At 37.6% G+C, this 21,202-nt stretch overlaps 1 protein-coding gene across 2 annotated transcripts in view; it reads left to right on the forward strand.

Annotated features, from left to right (window-relative positions):
• Positions 1–21,202, forward strand: part of ARHGEF4 (Rho guanine nucleotide exchange factor 4) — a 328,336-nt gene that overhangs the window by 160,086 nt on the left and 147,048 nt on the right. For both annotated transcript variants that reach the window (XM_027554452.1, XM_027554456.1), the window contains exon 3: positions 19,364–19,660. In XM_027554452.1, the coding sequence (XP_027410253.1) occupies positions 19,364–19,660 (297 nt within the window). The remainder of the gene's footprint in view (positions 1–19,363; positions 19,661–21,202) is intronic.

Genomic DNA, 21,202 nt, shown 5'->3' on the forward strand with positions numbered 1-21,202 from the left:
TTGCATTGAATCTGTAGACTGCATTTGATTGTATAGTCATTTTCACAATATTGATTCTTCCTACTCAGGAACATGGAATATCTCTCCATCTGTTTGTGTATTTTAATTTTCTCTGTACATTTCTTTCATCTCTTTAGGTAAGATTATTCCTAGATGTTTAATTCTTTTTCTTGCAATGCTGAATAGGATTGATTCCTTAGTTGTTCTTTCTGGCTTTTCATTGTTAGTATATAGAAATGCAAGTGATTTCTGTATATTGATTTTGTGTCCTGCAACTTTGCTAAATTCACTGATTAGCTCTAGTAATTTTCTGATACTATTTTTAGGGTTTTCTGCGTACACTATGGGCTCCCCTTGTGGCTCAGCTGAAAAAGAATCTACCTGCAATGTGGGAGACCTGGGTTTGATCCCTGAGTTGGGAAGATCCCCTGGAGAAGGGAAAGGCTACCCACTCTGGTATTCTGACCTGGAGAATTCCATGGACTATACTGTCCATGGAGCTGCAAAGATCTTCATGGCAAATAGATGGAGAAACAGTGGAAACAGTGACAGACTTTATTTATTTATTTATTTATTTTTTGCTTTTTATGGCTTCCCTGTTGGCTCAGATGGTAAAGCATCTGCCTGCAGTGCGGGAGACCTGGGTTCGATCCTTGGGTTGGGAAGATTCCCTGGAGAAGGAAATGGCAACCCACTCCAGTACTCTTGCCTGGAAAATTCTGTGGACTAAGGAGCCTGGTAGGCTACAGTCCATGGGGTTGCAAAGAGTCAGACACGACTGAGCAACTTCACTTCACTTCACTTCATGTACACTATCATGTCATCTGCAAACAGTGAGAGCTTTACTTCTTCTTTTCAGATCTGGATTCCTTTTATTTCTTTTCCTTCTCTGATTGCTGTGGCTAGGACTTCCAGAACTATGTTGAATAATAGTGGCGAAAGCAGACACCCTTGTCTTGTTCCTGATCTTAGGGGGAATGCTTTCAGTTTTTCACCATTGAGACTAATGTTTGCTGTAGGCTTATCATATATGGCCTTTACTATGTTGAGGTAGGTTACTTATATGCCCATTTTTTGAAGAGTTTTAATAATAAATAAGGGCTGATTTTGTTAAAACCTTTTTCTGAATCTATTGAGATGATCATATGGTTTTTCTCTTTCAATTTGTTAATATGGTGTATCACATTGTTTGATTTATGTATATTAAAGAATCCTTGCATCCCTGGAATAAACCCAACTTGGTCATGGTGTTTGGTGTGTTGCTGAATTCTGTTTGCTAAAATTTTGTTAAGGATTTTTGCATCTATGTTCATCAGTGATATTGGCTTGTAGTGTTCTTTTTTTGTGTTTTATTTGTCTCGTTTTGGTATCAGGGTGATGGTGGCCTCGTGGAATGAATTTGGAAGTGTTCCTTCCTCTGCAATTTTTTGAAAGAGTTTTAGAAGGATAGGCATTAGCACTTCTCTAAATGTTTGATAGAATTCTCCTGTGAAGCCATCTGGTTCTGGGCTTTTGTTTTTTTGGGAGATTTTTGATCACAGCTTCAATTTCAGTGCTTGTAATTGGGTTTTTCATAATTTCTATTTCTTCCTGGTTCAGTCTTGGAAGATTGAACTTTCAAAGAATCTGTCCATTTCTTCCAGGTTATCTATTTTATTGTCATATAGTTGTTCATAATAGTCTCATAGTCCTTTGTATTTCTGCATTGTCTTTTGTAACCTCTCCTTTTCCATTTCTAATTTTGTTTATTTGATTCTTCTCTCTTTTTTTCTTGATGAGTCTAGCTAAGGGTTTGTTAATTTTGTTTATCTTCTCAAAGAACCAGCTTTTAGTTTTATTAATCTTTACTGTTGTTTCTGTCATTTCTTTTTCATTTTTTCTGCTCAGATCTTTATGATTTCTTTCCTTCTTCTAATTTTGGTGTTCTTTTTTTTTTTCTTCTTCATTTTCCAGTTGCTTTAGGTGTAAGGTTAGGTTGTCTTTTCGATGCTTTTATTGTTTCTTGAGGTAGGATTGTATTGCTGTAGACTTCCCTCTTAGACCTGCTTTTGCTGCATCCCATAGCTTTTGATTTGTCATGTTTTCATTGTCATTTGTTTCTAGAAATTTTTTTTTATTTCCCTTTTTCTTCAGTAAACTGTTGGTTATTTAAAAATGTACTGTTTAATCTCCATGTGTTTCTGTTTGTTATAGTTTTTTTCTTATAATTGATATCTAGTCTCTTAGCATTGTGGTCAGAGAAGATGCTTGATACAATTTCAATTTTCTTAAATTTACTGAGGTTTGATTTGTGACCCAAGATGTGGTCTATCCTGGAGAATGTTCCATGTGCACTTGAGAAGAAGGTGTATTCTTCTGCATTTGGATGGAATGTCATGAAGATATCAATGAGCTCCATCTTGTCTAATGTATCATTTAAGACTTGTGTTTCCTTATTAATTTTCTGTTTTGATGATCTGTCCATTGGTGTGAGTGGGGTGTTAAAGTCTCCTACTCTTATTGTGTTACTGTCAATTTCTCCTTTTATGTCTGTGTTTGTCTTATGTATTGGGGTGCTCCTATGTTGGGTGCATAGGTATTTGCAATTGTTATGTCTTCCTCTTGGATTGATCCCTTGATCACTATGTAGTGTCCTTCTTTATCTCTTGTAGTCTTCTTTATTTTAAGGTCTATTTTGTCTGATATGAGGATTGCTACTCCAGCTTTCTTTTGCTTCCCATTTGCATGGAATATATTTTTCCATCCTCTCACTTTCAGTCTTTATGTGTCTTTAGGTCTGAAATAGGTTTCTTGTAGACAGCATATATATGGGTCTTGTTTTTGTATCCATCTAGACAGTCTGTGTCTTTTGGTTGGAGCATTTAGTCCATTTACATTTAAAGTAATTATTGATAGATATGTTCCTGTTGCTATTTTCTAACTGTTTGGGGTTGATTTTGTAGATCTTTTTTCTTCTGTTGTATTTCTTGACTAAATGTTTCCCTTCAACATTTGTTGTAAAGCTGGTTTGGTGGTACTGAATTATCTTAACTTTGGGTTGTCCAAAAAGCTTTTTATCTCTCCATCAATTTTGAATGAGATCCATGCTGGGTACAGTAATCTTGGTTGTAGATTTTCCCCTTTCACTACTTTAAATATATCCTGCCATTCACTTCTGACCTGCAGAGTTTCTGCTGAAAGATCAGCTGTTAAGTCTATGGGGTTTCCCTTGTATGGTGCTTGTTGCTTCTCCCTTGCTGCTTTTAATGTTCTTTCTTTGTCTTTGGTCTTTGTTAGTTTGATTAGTATGTGTCTTGGTGTGTTTCTCCTTGGGTTTATCCTATATGGGACTCTTTGTGCCTCTTGGACTTGACCGACTATTTCCTTTTCCATGTTGGGGCAATTTTAAACTATAATCTCTTCAAAAATTTTCTCATACTATTTCTTCTTCTCTTCTTCTTCTGGGACCCCTATAATTCAAATATTGATGCGTTTGATATGGTCCCAGACGTCTCTGAGATTGTCCTCAGCTCTTTTCGTTCTTTTTACTTTATTCTGCTCTTCAAAAGTTATTTCCACCATTTTATCTTCCAGCTTACTGATTCATTCTTCTGCTTCAGATATTCTGCTCTTGTTTCCTTCTAGAGTATTTTTAATTTCAGTAATTGTGTTGTTTGTCTCTGTATGCTTAGTCTTTGTTAATTCATTCTTGCATTTTCTCCATTTTGTTTTCAAGGTTTTTGATCATCTTTACTATCATTATTCTGAATTCTTTTTCAGGTAATTTTCCTTTTTCCTTTTCATTTATTTGGACTTCTGTGTTTCTAGTTTGTTCCTTTATTTGTGCAGTATTTCTCTGCCTTTTCTTTTCTTTTTTTTTTTTTTTAAGTTAAGTGTTTGAGGTCTCCTTTTCCCAGGCTTCAAGGAAAGTTGAATTCTTTCCTTGAAGAAGGTTGAATTCTTTCTTCCTTTTGGTTTCTCTGCCTTCCTAAGGTTGGTCCAGTAGTTTGTGTGAGCTTCACATACAGTGAGATTTGTGCTGAGTTTTTGTTTGTTTGTTTTTCCTCTAATGGGCAAGGCTGAGTGAGGTGGTACTCCTGTCTGCTGATGATTGGGTTTGTATTTTTATTTAGTTCGTTGTTTAGATGAGGTGTCCTGCACAGGGTGCCATTGGTGGTTGGGTGATGCCTGGTCTTGTATTCAAGTGGTTTCCTTTGTGTGAGTTCTCAGTATTTGATACTCCCTAGGGTTAGTTCTCTGTTAGTCTAGGGTCTTGGAGTCAGTGCTCCCACTCCAAAGGCTCAGGGTTTGATCTCTTGTTCATGCTGTAGGGACTGCAGCAAGGGATCAGATATGTCACAATGTGAGGCAGCTCTTAAAGATTCTCCCTGCTCTTGTTGCTGTCACTTCCCAAAGTAGACAGCTGCACTGGTGGCAGTGGCTGAGCCATCAAGAATGCACAGCTGTATTGTAAACACGCCAAAGGTCTAGTTCCCATCCTCGTCCACCCCGTGCAGTCCCTACCCTTTCCTCACTCCTCAATAATAATTTTTTAAAGCCCTGTGATTGTACAGTTTTCTGGTAGTCATCCTAACACTTTGGTGGCCATCATTTCGTTCTTCCTTTCATACAAACACGCTCTAACAAAGCCACAAATACAATTTGTTTTAAACGGGATCTCATTTGTGTTGTGTTATCACAGATGACCTCCCTGCTGTCCTCCCACCTCAGCATCACTGCACAGTGGCCTGCATTAACATGAGCTTACAAGCTAGTGAATTGCATTCTATATTTTCTCCAAGGTATTATAATCACAAACAGATGCATACATGTGTGTACATGCATACACACCTATACAAACACCTTAGATGCCTTTCCTGTGTCTTATGTTTACCACCTAATAACATTCACATTCATGGAAGTATCTCCACAGTACTTGTAATTCTAAGTAATAGCTGCATAATATTCCATGGTATAATCTCACTTTCCCTGGTGGCTCAGATGGTAAGGTGTCTATCTGCCATGCTGGAGACCTGGGTTCGATCCCTGGGTCAGGAAGTTCCCCTGGAGAAGGAAATGGCAACCCACTCCAGTATTCTTGCCTGGAAAATCCCATGGATAGCGGAGCCTGGTAGGTTACAGTCCATGGGGTTGCAAAGAATCAGACAAGACTGAGTGACTTTACTATTCCATGATATGTGTATCAAAATTTGCTCATTTCACCTATGGATAATGACACATTTTGTTTCCAATTACTGGCAATGACAAATACTGATTTAGAAAAACCCATTTTATATATAACCATACAGATTGATACATTTTAGTAAACAGAAGCTTAGTAGTGGGATTGCTGATGATTATAAGAATTTAATAGATTCCAGAGTGCCTTTTGGTAATGTTTTTGGCAGCTTTTTATATTTCTCCTAATCTCCATGAATAATGAGCATTATAATCTTATAATTCTTGGTTTTGGTTTGATATTGTTGCTGATATTTTATATTCTTATTTTGATTCAGTTTTGTTAATATGTTTAACTACAATTGCTTTTTCTTACTCCCTCTTGTTCTTTTTTAAACTTTCATTTTAAAATATTTATAGATCACAGGAAGCTGAAATTTAATACAGAGAGGCTCAGTGTTCCCTTTACCCAGTTCCCCAAAAGTAATATGCTATATCACTATAGAACAACATCAAAGCCAGGAATTGACACTGAAAGAACATGTGTGTATGTACCTCTGTACCATTTTATCACATGTGTAGATTCATGGGACAACTACCACCAGCCATATACTATTCCACCAGCCTCAGACTGCACTCCTTTGCAGTCAAAACTTCCCTCCCTTTCCATAACCACTTTCAACCACTAATCTGATCTCCGTTCTCTTTTGTCATTTCAAAAATATTACCGTCTGAGATTTGCTTTTTTCACTCAGCATAAATGCAGTGATTTCTGTTGAGTTGCGTGTATCCATTCCTTTTTACTGCTGATTATTATTCCATTAAATGACTTTACCATATTTTCCTTAATCAATTACCTGTTGAAGGATATTTGGGTCACTTCCAGCTTGAGGCTGTCACAAATAAAGCTCCCATGAAGATTTTTGAAGAGGCTTTTTGGTAAGCAAAGGTTTTCATTCCTCTGGGATAAATGCCCCATCAGTGTGACTGCTGAGTTGCATGATATGCGTACGTTTAGTTTTTTTTAAGTGTCAATTTTTTTCCAGCATGGCTGTACCAGTTTACCATATGTAAGAGGCCTGGTTTTCTGCATCCGTGCCAACATTTGAAATGTTTAATGTTTTTCACTTTACCTGTACTGATAATCATGTAGTGATCTCATGACTCTGACATAACATTCCACAAAGGCTAGTGCTGTTGAGCTTTTTTCATGTGCTTTTTTCATATAGCTCAGGCTGCTATAACAAAACATCATAGGCTCCAGCTTATAAAATGACAGAAATTTATTTCTCACAGTCCTGGAGGCCAGGAAATCCAAGATTGAGGTGTTAGCAGATTCAGTGTCTGCTGAGAGCTCTCTTCCTAGGTGGCCCTTTTCACTGTAACAGCACAGGGCAGGAGGAAGGGAGCTCTCTGGGACTTCAATGGGCACTAATCCCACTCACTCCAGTATTCTTGCCGGGAGAACCCCAGGGACGGGGAGCCTGGTGGGCTGCCGTCTATGGGGTCGCACAGAGTCGGACACGACTGAAGCGAGTTAGCAGCAGCAGCAGCAGCAATCCCACTCAAGAGGGCTCTGACCTCATGGCCGAATTAACTCCAAAAGCCCCTATGGCTTATATCATCATCTTAGGAGGTAAGGATTTCAACATATTAATTTGGGGGGACACAAATATTCAGTCTATAGAATTTGCCATCCCTATGTATCTTCTTAGGTGAAATGTCTCTCCATATTTTTGCTCATTCTCTAACTGAATTGTTGATTTTTACAGTGGCGTTTTGAGAGTTCTTTTTATGAAATATATTGGACTTACAACGTGTGTAAGTTTAACGTGTACAACATGTTGGTTTGACAGAATTGTATATTATAGATTGCATTTTATATTACAATATGATTACCACTGTTAACTAGCATCTCTACCATGTCACCTAATTTTCATTTCTTTTTGTTGTGATAACATTTAAGAACTAATCCCTTAGCAACTTCACAATTTATAATACAGTATTGCTGACTACAATCACTATGCTGTGTATTAGATTTCCAGGACTTGTTCATATTCTAGTTGCAAGTTTATATCCTTACACAAAATCTCCAAGATTACCCTGCCCCTCAGCCCCTGGTAACCACTATTCTACTCTCTGATTCTACAAATTCAGCTTTTTAGATCTCACATATAAATGATATTGTACAGTGTTTGTATTTCTCTGTCTCATTTATCTCAACATATTGCACTCAAGGTCCATCTGTGTTGTTGGAAATGGCAGGTTGTCCTTTCTCATAACTGAAATATATAACACATCTTCTTCATCCATTCATTCATTGAGGGATGCCTAAATAGACTATTATGAATAATGCTGTCTTGAATATGGTAGTGCAGACAACTCATTGATATCCTATTACCATTCCCTTTGGCTATATACCCAGAAATGGGATTGATGAATCTTGGAGTAGTTTTATTTTTAATTCTGTGGTCAACCTTTGTATTATATTTCATAGTAGCTGAACAAATTTACATTCCCATCAGTAGTGCACAAGGATCCCTTTTCTTCACATCCTCACCAATACTTATCTTCCTGATGAGAGCTATTCTAATAGGTGGGAGGTTATATCTCATTGTGGTTTTGATTTATAGTTCCCTGATGATTAGTAATGTTGAGCATTTTTTCATGTACCTGTTGTCCACTTGTATGTCTTCTTTGGAAAAAATATGAATTCAGTTTCTTTGCCCATTTTTCAATTAAATTGTTTGGTTCTTTTGTTACTGAGTTGTATGAGTTCTTTATATATTTTGGATATTAATGTCTTTTCCAATATATGGTTTGCAAATATTTTCTACTATTTTGTGGATTGCCTTATCATTTAGTTGATTGGGTTTTTTATTTGTTTTTACTGTGAAAAGCTTTTTCATTTGATTTAGCCCACTTGCTGACTTTTACTTTTGTTGCTTATCCTTTTGGTGTGATGTCCAAAAATCATTGCCAAGACCAATGTCAAGGAGCTTCTTCCTTTTTTTCTAGAGGCTTTACTGTATTCAGTCTCATGTTTATGTGCTTAATTCATTTCAAGTTAATTTTGTGAGTAGTGTAAGATGGGGTCCAATTTCATTTTTCTACATGTAGTTATTTAGATAAATTTCTTTGTTGAAGTGTATCAGGGTAATGCTGGTCTTGTAAAGTGAATTTGTAAGTGTTCTCTCTTCAATTTTTTGAAAAGTTTAAGAAGAATTTGCATTAGTTCTTCTTTAAATGTTTGGTCGAATTCACCAACTCAATGAACGTGAGTTTGAGCAAACTCCAGGAGTTAATAGTGGACAAGGAAGTTTGGCTTGCTGCAGTCCATGGGGGTCACAAAGAGTCAGACACAACTGAGCCACTGAACTGAACTGAGAATTCACTGCTGAGACCATCTGGTTCTGAGCTCTTTTATGTTGTAAAATACACGACTTGGTCTGCTCAGATTTTCTATTTCTTCATGATTCAGTGTTGGTGGATTGTCTGATTCTAGGAATTTATCCATTTTCTCTAGGTATATTCAATTCAGTTGCATATAGCTGTCAATAGTAGTCTCTGATGATCCTTTTTATTTCTATGGTATCACCTGTAATGTCAACTCTTTCATTTCTGATTTTACTTGAGCCTTTGCTCTTTTTATCCTAGTTAGTCTAGCTAAAGGATTGTCAATTTTGTTTATCTTTTCTAAAAATCAACACTTAGTTTCCTTGTCTTTTCTATTGTTTTTCTGGTCTCCATTTCATTTGTTTCTGCTCTGATTTTTGTTGTTTCTTTCCTTCTGATAACTCAGGCTCAATTCGTTGTTCTTCTTTTTCTGGTTCCTTAAAATATGAAATTAAGTTGCTTATTTGAGATTTTTTTTCTTATTGTAGGCATTTATAATTGTAAATTTCCCTCTAAGAACTGCTCTTCCTGCACCCCCTAGGTTTTGGAGTATTATGTTTCCATTTTCATTTCATTCAATATATCTTTATTTCATTTTTTATTTCTTCTTTGACTCACTGATTGTTCAGGACTGTGTCATTCAATTTCCACATATTTGTGAACTTTCCAGTTTTTCTTCTGTTATTGATTTCTAGTCATGCTACTGTCTAGAAATATATCTGGTACTATTTCAATTTTCTTAAATTTGCTAAGATTTTTTTTCTTTGATTTATCATATGATCTATCCTGGAGAATGTTCTATGTGTACTTGAGAGCAATGTGTATTCTGCCGCTGTTATATGAAATGTTATGAATATGTTTGTTTGGCCCATTTGGTCTAAAAGTATAGTTCAGATCCAACATTTTCTTATTGATTTTCTGGATGTCCTATCCATTGTTTTAAGTGGGATATTGGAATCTTCTACAATTATTGTATTATTGTCTGCTTTGCCCTCTGATACGTTTTTCTGATATTGCTTTAATATACTTAGATACTCCAGTGTTGGTGTATTTATATTTATGACTATTATATCTTCTTCATGAATTGAGCTCTTTATCATTATAAAATTATCTTTACCTCATTACAATTTTTAACTTTATTTTGTCTGATATAAGTATAGCTACTCTGCTGTCTTCTGATTTCTACATACATGGAACATATTTTTTCATCCCTTTTCTCTGAGCCTATGTGACCCTAAATCTGATTGGGTCTCTTATAAGCAGTAAAAATTTCTTTCTTTTTTGATCTGTTCAACCACTTTCTGACTCTTGATTAGAGAATTTAATCTATTTCTATTTAGAGTATCTACTGACACTTATTAATCCTATTTTGTTAATTGCTTCCTGGGTGTTTGGTAGTTCCTTTATTACTTTCTGCCTTTCTTTGTGAATGGATGATTTTCCATAATGGTATGCTTCATGTTTTCATGTTAGTAATTAGTATACTTTCATTTAAGCTTGTGAAATTCCTTTCTACATTTCTTATAAGGTAGGTCTAGTAGTGATCAATTCCCTCAGCTTTTGTTTTTCTGGAAGTCTTTATCTCTCCTTTATTTCTGAAGGATAACTTTACTGGATAGAGTATTCTTGGTTGGCAGATTTTTACTCTCAACACTTTGAATATATCATCCCACTCTTTTCTGGCCTTCAAAGATTCTGCTGAGAAATCCACTAGTAGCCCTATGAGATTCCCTTGTAAGTTACAAGCTTATTTTCTCTTGATTATTTTAAGATTCTCTCTTTGTGTTTGATTTTTGACAGTTGTATTATAATGTGTCTTGGAGAGGTTCTGTTTAACTAGATTTTGTTTGGTAACCTGTAAGTTTCATGAATTAGGTTATCAAAATCTCTCCTCACATTTGGGAAATTCTAAGCCATTATATATTTTATTTTTTAATGTTATTTATTTATTTGGCTGCATCTGGACTTAGTCGCAGCATATAGTATCTTTGTTGCGTCATGCAGGATCTTTTTCATTGAGGCACACAGACTCTATTTGTGGTGCACGGGTCAGTAGTTGCAGTACACAAATTTAGTTGCTCTGCAGCATGTGGGATCTTAGTTCCCCAACAAGAAATCAATCCATGTCTCCTGCATGGCAAGGCAGATTCTTAACTACTGGACCACCAGGGAAGTCCCAGCCAGAATTCTTTTTCTTGTCATTAGAACTTTTAAAATTTACTCTCTTAGCAACTTTCAAATATGCAATACAGTGTTAACTGTAATTGCCATGGTGTATAGTACATGCCTCCCTCCCATGGATCACAGCCTTCTCATGGTGAAGGGGCTTGCATAACTCAATGAAGCGATAAGCCATGCCATGCAGAGCCACCCAAGATGAATGGGTCATAGTGAATAGTTCTGACAAAACAGGGTCCACTGGAGAAGGAAATGGCTACCCACTCAAATATTCTTTCCTGGAAAACCTTTTGAACAGTATGAAAATGCAAAAGAAAAAAATGACACATGAAGATGAGTTCCCCAAGTTGGAAGGTGTCCAGTATGGTACTGGGGAAGAGCAGAGGGAAATTACCAAAAGCTCCAGTAAGAATGAAGTGGCTGGGCCAAAGGGAAAATGATGCTCAGCTGTGGATATGGCTGGTGGGGAAAGTCCAGTGCTGTTAAAAACAATACTGCATAAGAACCTGAAATATTCCATGAAACAAGGTAAATTGAACCTGGTCAATCAGGAGACAACAAGATTGAACATCAACATCTTAGGAATCAGTAAACTAAAATGGACAGGAATGGGTGAATTTAAATCAGATGATCATTATATCTATTACTGTAAGCAAGAATCATTTAGAATAAGTTGAATAGACCTCATAATCAACAAAAGAATTCAAAGCGTAGTACTTAGGTGCAATCTCAAAAATGACAGAATGATCTCATTTCATTTCTAAGGCAAACTATTAAACATCACAGTAATCCAAGTCTATACCTCAATCACTGATGCTGAAAAACCTGAAATTGACAGGTTCTATGAAGTACAACATCTTCTAGAACTAAAACCAAAAAAAGATGTCCTTTCCATCAAAGGAGATTGGAATGCAAAAGTAGGAAGTCAAGAGATATCCAGAATAAGAGGCAAGTTTGGCATTAGAGTACAAAATGAAGCAGGGCAAAGGCTAACAGAGCTTTGTCAAAAGAACATGCTGGTCATAGCAAACACCTTTTTCCAACCTAAGACACGACTCTACACATCGTCATCACCAGATGGACAATACCAAAATCAGATTGATTATGTTCTTTGCAGCCAAAGATGGGCCAGCTCTATATAGTCAGTAAAAACAAGACCTGGAACTGACTGTAGCTCAGTTCATGAGCTCCTTATTGTAAAATTCAGACTTAAATTGAAGTAAGTAGGGAAAGGAAATGGCAACCCACTCCAGTGTTCTTGCCTGGAGAATCCCAGGGGCGATGGAGCCTGCTGGGCTGCCATCTATGGGGTCGCACAGAGTCGGACACAACTGAAGCGACTTAGCAGCAGCAGCAGCAAGTAGGGAAAACCACTGTGCCATTCAGGTAAGATCTAAATCAAATCTCTTATTTGATACAGTGGAGATGATGAATAGATTCAAGGGATTAGATCTTATAGACAGAGTGCCTGAAGAACTATGGACAAAGGTTTGTAACTTGTACCGGAGGCAGTGACCAAAACCTTCCCAAAGAAAATGAAATGCAACAAGATAAAGCAGTTGTCTCAGGAGGCTTTACAAATATCTGAGGAAAGAAGAGAAGTGAAAGGCAAGAAAGAAAGGGAAAGATATACCCAACTGAATGCAGAGTTCCAGAGAATAACAAGGAGAGATAATAAGGCCTTCTTAAATGAATGATGCAAAGAAATAGAGGAAAACTATAGAATGGGAAAGACTAGAGATCTCTTCAAGAAAATTGGAGCTATCAAGGGAACATTTCATGCAAAGATTGACATGACAAAGGGCAGAAATGGTAAGGACCTAACAAAAGCAAAAGAGATTAAGAAGCAGTGGTAATAATACACAGAACTATACAAGAAAGGTCTTAATGACTCAGATAACCACAATGGTGTAGTCACTCCTAGAGGTGGACATCCTAGAGTGTGAAGTCAAGTGGCCTTAGGAAGTCAAGTGGGCCATTGGAAGCATTACTTCAAACAAAGCTAGTGGAGGTGACAGAATTCCAGCTGACTTATTTAAAATCCTAAAAGACAATGCTGTTAAAGTGCTGCACTCAATATGTCAGCAAATTTGGAAATTCAGCGATGGCCACAGGATTGGGCAATGTCAGTTTTCATTGCAATACCAAAGAAGGTCAATGTCAAAGAGTGTTCAAACTATCATACATTTGTACACCTTTCACATGCTATTATAGGAAGGCCATGCTCAAAATCCTTCAAGCTAGGCTTCAGCAGTACATATTTGAGAACTTGAAGATTTATAAGCTGTGTTTGAAAGAGGCAGAGGAACCAGAGATCAAATTGCTAACATTCGTTGGATCTGGAGAAAGGAAGACAGTTCTAGGAAAACATCTACTTCTGCTTCATTGACTACACTAAGGCCTTTGGCTGTGTGGATCACAAAAAACTGGAAAGTTCTTAAAGAAATGGGAATACCAGTCCACCTTACCTACCTTCTGAGAAACCTGTATGTGGGTCAAGTAGCAACAGTTAGAACCAGACATGGTACAATTAACTGGTTCAAAATTGGGAAAGGACTACAATGAGTACATTGTCACCCTGCTAATTTAACTTCTATGCAGAGTGCATCATGCAAAATGCTGGGTTGGATGAATCACAAGGTGGAATTAATATTGCCAGGAGAAATATAAACAGCATCAAATATGCATATGATACCACTCAAAGGGCAAAAAGTGAAGAGAAACTAAGGAGCATCTTGATGAGGATAACAGAGGAAAGTGAAAAAGCTAGCTTGAAATTCATTACTAAAAATACTAAGATCATGTCATCTGGTCCCATCATTTCATGACAAATAGAAGGGGGGTAGTGGAAACAGTGACAGATTTTCTTTTCTTGGGTTCTGAAATCACTGCAGATAGTGACTGCAGCCATGAAATTAAAAGATGCTTGCTCCTTGGAAGGAAAGCTATGACAAACCTAAGACAGCAGATTAAAAAGCAGAGACATCACTTTGCTAACAAATGTACACATAGTCAAAGGTATGGTTTTTTTTCAGTAGTCATGTGCAGAAGTGAGAGTTGGACAATAAAGAATGCTGAGTGTCAAAGAAGGGATGTTCTCAAATTGTGATACTGGAGAAGACTATTGAGAGTCCCTCAGACTGCAAGGATATCAAACCAGTCAATCCTAAAGGAAATCAATCCTGACTATTCACTGGAAGGTCTGTTGCTGAACCTGAAGCTCCAGTACTTAGACCACCTGATGCAAAGAGTCAACTCATTGGAAAAGACCCTGTTGCTGGGAAAGATTGACGACAAAAGGAGAAGGGTGTGGCAGAGGATGAAATGCTTAGATAGCATCACCAACTCAATGGACATAAACTTGAGCAAACTCTGGAAGATAGTGAAGTAAAGAGGAGCCTTGTGTGCTACAGTCCATCAAGTGGTATAGAGTCAGACACAACTTACTGACTGAACAACAAGGACACCATATTACATCCACAAGACTTAACTATTTTATAACTTGAAGTTTGTACCTTCTAACTCCCTTCAATCCTTTCATGCACCTTCTCATCCCCTACTTCTGGCTACCACCAGTCTTTTCTCTGTATCTATGAGCTTTTGTTTTTAGATTCCACATATAAGTGAGATCATAAAATAAATCATAAATCTTTCTACTTCTGACTTACTTTGAAAGCAGCCTAATGTACTCAAGGACCATCTATGTTGTCACAAATGGCAAGATTTCATTCTATCTTAAAACTGAATAATATTCCATTGTATATATACATTTTCTTTATCCATTCATCTATCAATAACACCTTGGTATCTTAGCTATTGCAAATAACTCTGCAGTTGAACACTGTGGTGCATATGTATCTTTCAATTACTGATTTCATTTTCTTTGAATATCCAAAGGTGGAATTTCTGGATCAGATGGTAGTTCTACTTTTAATATTTTGAGGAACTTCTATACTGTTTTCTATAGTGGCTGTACAAGTTTACATTTCTACCAACATTGCACATGGGTTCTCTTTTCTCCTCATACTCGCCAACACTTGGTATTTCTTGTCTTTTTGATGATTCTAGCAGGTGTGAGATGATATCTCCTTGTGGTGTGGATGTTCATTTCCCTGATAATTAGGCCTGTTGAGTGTCTTTTCATGTTCCTATTGGCCATTTCTATGGTTTCTTTGGAAAAATGTGTATTCACACACTCCCGCCCCCATCTGCTTTTTAATTGAATTCTGATGGGTTTTGTTTGTTTTTTGTTTTTGAGCTGTGTAAGCTCTATATATTAATATACTTTAGATATTAACCCCTTATTGGCTATATTATTTGCAAATACTTTCTCACATTGAGTACTGTTGCCTTTTCATATTGTTGAAGGTTTCCTTTGTTGTGCAGAAACTTTACTGTTTGATGTAATCCCATTTGTAAATTTTTGCTTTTGTTCCTTTGTTTTTGGTGTCAAATCCAAAAAATTCTTCACTATACCCAATGTAAGGAGTTTACTGCCTGTGTTTTCTTCCAGGAATTTTATGGTTTCAGGTTGCACATTCAAGCCTTTAATCCATTTAGGGTTGATTTTTGTGTATGGTAAAAGATAATCTTTTGCATGTGGATGTCTAGTTCCCAGCACCCTTTATTGAAAACTATCCTCTTCATCATATATTCTTGGTACCATCATATATTCTTGGCCTCTCTGTCATAAATTAGTTGATTATATATGAGTGAGTTTATTTCTGGTTTTTTTCTGTTACACTGATCTATATGTCTGCGTTTATGTCACTACTGTTTTGATTAGAGTACTTCATTATATAGTTTGAAATTAAGAAGCACAAAACCTCCAGCTTTGTTCTTTATTTGCAAAGAATTGCTTTGCCTATTTGAGATCTTTTAGGATTCCATACAAAGTTTAGGATTGTTTGTGCTATTTCTGTGGAAAATGTTATTGGAATTTTGATAGGTATCGCATTGAAACTGTAGATTGCTGTTACAGCAATACTATACAATACTATACAATACAACAATACTAGTTCTTCTAATCCATGATCATAAAGCATCTTAACATTTACTTGTGACATTTATCTTCTTTGATTTTGTTCATCAAAGTCTATAATTTTCAGTGAACAAGTATTTTATCTCCTTAGTTATATTATAATGTATTTTTAATTGGAGGATAATTGCTTGTATTGGTTTCTGCTGTACAGCAATGTGAATCAGAAATAAGTATACATTTATCTGCTTTTCTCACTCCCCATCCATCTTACCCCTCTAGGTCATCATAGAGCACTAGGCTGATCCCCCTGAGTTACACAGCAGCTTCCCACTACCTATCCATTTTGTATATGGTAGTGTATATATGTCAATGCTATTCTCTCAATTTGTTCCACCCTCTCCTTCCCCGACTATGTCCACAAATCCATTCTCTACATCTGGGTCTCTATTCCTTCCCTGAAAGTAAGTTCATCAGTACAATTTTTCTAGATTCCATATATACACATTAATATACAATATTTCTTTTTCTTTTTCTGACTTACTTCACTCTGTATAACACACTTTGGGTTCATCCACCTCACTAGAACTGACTCAGATTTGTTCCTTTTAATGGCTGCATAATATTCCATTGCATATATATATATATATATATATATATATATATATATATATGTCTGTGTGTGTGTATTGGAGAAGGCAATGGCAACCGACTCCAGTACTCTTGCCTGGAAAATCTCACGGACGGAGGAGCCTGGTAGGCTGCAGTCCATGGGGTCACTAAGAGTCGGACACGACTGAGTGACTTCACTTTCACTTTTCATTTTCATGCATTGGAGAAGGAAATGGCAACCCACTCCAGTGTTCTTGCCTGGAGAATCCCAGGGATGGTGGAGCCTGATGGGCTGCCGTCTATGGGGTCGCACAGAGTCAGACACGACTGAAGCGACTTAGCAGCAGCAGCAGCAGTGTGTGTGTGTGTGTGTGTGTGTGTGTGTATATCTATCTCACAACTTTTTTATCCATTCATCAGTCAGTGAACATCTACATTTCTTCCATGTCCTGGCTATTGTAAATAGTTCTGCAATGAACAGTGAGATACATGTGTCTTTTTGAATTGTTTTCTCAGGATATATGCCCAGTAGTGGAATTGCTGGATAATATGGGGCTTAAAAGTCTGCAGGTCTAGCAAGTTTCTACCTATTGCTGTAAAACCAGCTGATTAAGCTTGGGTTCATGGTCTCTTGCAAGGGGCTGTGTTCAGCTCAAGGCCAGACTGCAAGGTGTCTTGCTTCCACACTCACTAAGGTAGCTGTTGACAGGCCTCAGATCCATGCTGCCTGTTGACTTGGAGACATCAGTTTCTTGCCACATGAGATTCTCCATGGCCCTATTCACAGTACATCATCTGACTTCTTCCAGAGCAAGGGGTCCATGAGAGGCACCCTCAAATGGAAGCGACAACCTTTACCTAATCTTGGAAATGACATTCCATTCTGCCAAAGTCATTCATTAGAAGTAAGTCCCTAAGTCCAGCCTATATTCAAGAGGAAGGGCTCATACAAGGGCCTTCATCAAGGTGATGAGGTCTTTGGGGCCATCTTAGAAGCTGCCCACCATACTGGATGATGCTGGTGGTTTTACAAATACTGCTCTAATTAATAGCCTCAAAACAAAGACCTTTTTTTACTGAGAAAATCAAAATTCCTTGGTGAGTGAATGGATATATGGCCCTAGTAGCACCCCTAAGGTGGGGAAATGGGGAGGGAGGGGGGCTGTTTTCCATTAAGCTAATGGAAAAAAATAAAGGTGAAATTTTGTACTTAGAGAACCATTCTCCAGCCAGGACTCACCCTAAAGCCCTATAGCCAAGCTATGAAAATGGTAATGTTCTAAAATTCTCATAAAGCAAAAGTTGAGGATCAATCCATCATTGACAGCATCAGGAGGTCCCAGCCAATAGCTCCCGTACAAGCTGGTAGAAGCCTAGGGGATGGTGCATCAGAAAAGTCCGAGTTTCTTTTGTTCAAAAATAAGTGAGCTCATATCTAGTGGCAATAACCGCGTTCCTGTGGAAGCCTCAGCATGAGGGTAGCTTGGCTTCCTTACAGGCAGCTTTGTGTCATTTGCTCACTGAAAGCCTTAGGAGAACAGCTTCTTTATGTACTGTACATAAAATGCACAACAGAGTCTTGCATAAAGATGTGATCATTAACTTCCATTCCCTTTGCAAGAACTTTGAGAATTATAAAAGAGCGTAAGGTGTGGTCCTTGCTTAGTTAAGGAGATGTTATTTCCACCTGTAAAACAACAGGAATTTTTACCACGTAGAATCGTGAAAAGGATATGGGATTTAGAATCAGAAGAATACAGCTGACACTTAACAATGCCAGTGTTAATAGCGCCTACCCTCTGCATAGTGGAACATCCAAGTATAACTTAACAGTCAGCCCTCCATACTCACAGTTCCACATCCAGGGATTCAGCCATCCATGGATCCTATACTGCTGTATAGAAAATGCTGCTGTATAGAAAATACCGCTGTATAGAGAATTACTATTGAAAATAAACCATGAGTAGATCCATGCAGTTCAAACTCATGTTGTCCAAGGATCAACTGTCTAATGACACACAGAGTTGTGTGCACTTGGGTTATCACTTAAGTTTGCTGAGTTTCTATTACCTTATTTACAGGATATGGATAATATGCCTGTGGCTTCTAGCTAGAGTGAAGTTGAGGAGAGGGAACTAAGTAAAGCACTTTTTAAATTGGTACAAAAAATACACAGTGATTCTTTACCTTGGGTGCATATTAGAATCACTTGCCAAGCTTTGAAAAGTCCCAATTCCCAGGCTGTACACCAAAGCCATTCTGTAGTAATTATGCCTCCCCTTCGCCTTCTTTCTCCATGTGTGTGTCTGTGTCTGTGTGTATGCATGAATATACAAAGCCTCTTGAAATAGTTAAGAGAAATTTCACCTTTGTTTCCACCAAAGAGTATACACAAAGTACTTGGTGATGACATTCCAAAGAGGGGACGTGAGGAGGTGTCCACTAGAGTGGGACTGGGGATGGCCGAAGAAAAGTTTCTGCTCCTTTGATTTGAAAGCACAGAGAGATGGTTGTGCAACGTGAAGCCAAAGTATGCCGTTAGTGTGGACAGATGTTACTCTGCAATTCAGTTAGGGTTCCTGAGTGGATGACAGCAACCCAGACAAAGTGATGGCAGCATAGGTGCCTAAGGAAGGTACAGTGTGCACAGGTCTAGTTAATGTCTGTGCTAAGTAAGGAGTAGCAAATGCCTGTGTGTCTCCACTCAAATTCTGTTCTCAGGGGGCATTGTTTAGGCAAGAGCTTTCTGCCGCAACCACTGACCCTTAAAAAATATTTCTAATGAATTACTTTCAAGACAACTTTCAAGACCTAATTCTTTGATCAAGGTGGAAGACTTGATTCTTTGAAATAGTCTTAAAAATAGAACATTTCAACAGAAACAAGGTTTCTTTTGTTTCCAGTCTTCACATTTTCCAAAATTACTGTGAACAAAGTACTTCACTGGAATCTGTATTTTGGGGATTAACCAAAACATAGAAAGAAAGTGAACAGAGAAAGAACACTGTGCTCACTGGACATGTTCTGCTCTCTGTTCTCTAGAGCCACATGCTGTGGGAAGAACAACCAGGCAAGAAGCCCAGTTGCTTCCAGGATCTGAAAGCTTTTCACACTGAGCCAGCTCCGGGGCCATTCTCTACCGCCGAGGTGGGGACATGGATTCTTCCCTTCATTTCTGCAGAAGACGTCCCCCGGGAGACTCCTTCACAACCCAGGAGAATCCCTCAGCACTCATGCATCAGTTTAGATGACCTGTGGCTGGAGAAGACGCAGAGGAGGAAGTTGAAGAAGCAGGCCCAGTTTGAAAGGAAGACTCATGCACACAAAGATGGAGTCCAGGTAAGCTGCTCACATGCCATAGTCATTGGACATGACCTGGTACCTCATCTTCCAATGCAGCAGCTTGCCTTTCCTGCCCCCTTTGCACCTCTGCCCTATACAGTCTGCTGGAGAAACACTGTGCAGTGATGTGTCTGAGAGCCACAGAGGCTGTGGCTCCCCCTTCCCGCTCTGCAGTGTCCACCCCTGTGCAGGTGATGGAGCAGGACTGGAGAAGGGGAGGCCTGCCCTGAAGCCCCTCCCATAGTAATGACCATTCAGTGAGGGCCCACTCTGTGTCAAACATTGTGTTAGACGCTGGACAGCATTAATTCTAATACCCGCAAAGGTGCATGACATTCTGATACAACCATCTCAGTTAAACAAAATCATATAAAGAGAATTAGATTTTTTCTCTAGAGTGACACCATTATTTTTATATGAAATTGTCAGCTATTTAAAAATGACTTAATAGTTTATAAAGCATACCTTTTACACAATCCCTAACTCTGTTTCTTATTCTTTCCCTTTATAAAATAGCAGTATTTTATTATCAAGTATTTGTGAAGTACACATCCCTGAGTCTCACATCATCCCTGATATCCACTTTTTTAAAAATTGAGGTGAAATTTACATAACATAAAATGAACCATATTAAAATGTACAATTCAGTGGCATTTAGTAGATTCACAAGATTTTGCAGGACTTACCTTTATCTGGTTCCAAGACATTCTCATCATCTCAGAAAGAAACTTCCTAACTATTAAACAGTCACAACCAATTTCCCCTCCCTAGACCCTGGCAAGCACTAATCTGATTTTCATTCCTATGGATTTATGTATTACCTATAGATATTTCATGTAAATGGAATTATAATATGTCATCTTTTGTACCTGACTTCTTTCACTTAGCATAATATTTCTGAAGTTCTTCTCTGTTGTAGCATACAGCAGCACTTTGTTCCATCATGTGGATATGTTTGTTTTTGTTATTCATTCATCCATTGATTGGCATTAGGTTGTCTGCACTTTTTGACTGTTTTAAATAGTGCTGTCAGGAACATCTGTGTATAAGCTTTTGCTTGTATACATGTTTTCTATTCTTTTGGATATTTACATAGGAGTGGAATTGTTGGGACATGTGGTAATTCCATGATTAACTTTCTGAGAACTGCTAGACTTTTCCACACAATTTTATATTTCTATCAACAGTGTAGAGGGTTGCAAGTTCTCTACATTCTTCCCAACACTTGTTGCTTTGTGTTGTGTTATTTTGTTTAAATTATACCATCCTAATGGGTCTGAATGGTACGTAATTGTGGTTTGATTTGCATTTTCCTAGTGACTAATGTTGAGTATATTTTCATATATTTATTGGCCATTTGTATGTCTTTTTTTGGAGAAATGTCTATTCAAGTCCTTTGACCATTTTTTAATTGGGTTATTTTTCTTTGTTGTTCAACTGTCAGAGCTCTTTATGTATACAGATACTAGGCCCCATGAAATAAATGATTTACAAATATTTTCTCCCATTTGTAGATTGCCTTTCATTTTCTTGATAGTG

The sequence above is a fragment of the Bos indicus x Bos taurus genome, chromosome 2 (assembly GCF_003369695.1).
Source record: "Bos indicus x Bos taurus breed Angus x Brahman F1 hybrid chromosome 2, Bos_hybrid_MaternalHap_v2.0, whole genome shotgun sequence".
NCBI lineage: Eukaryota > Metazoa > Chordata > Mammalia > Artiodactyla > Bovidae > Bos > Bos indicus x Bos taurus.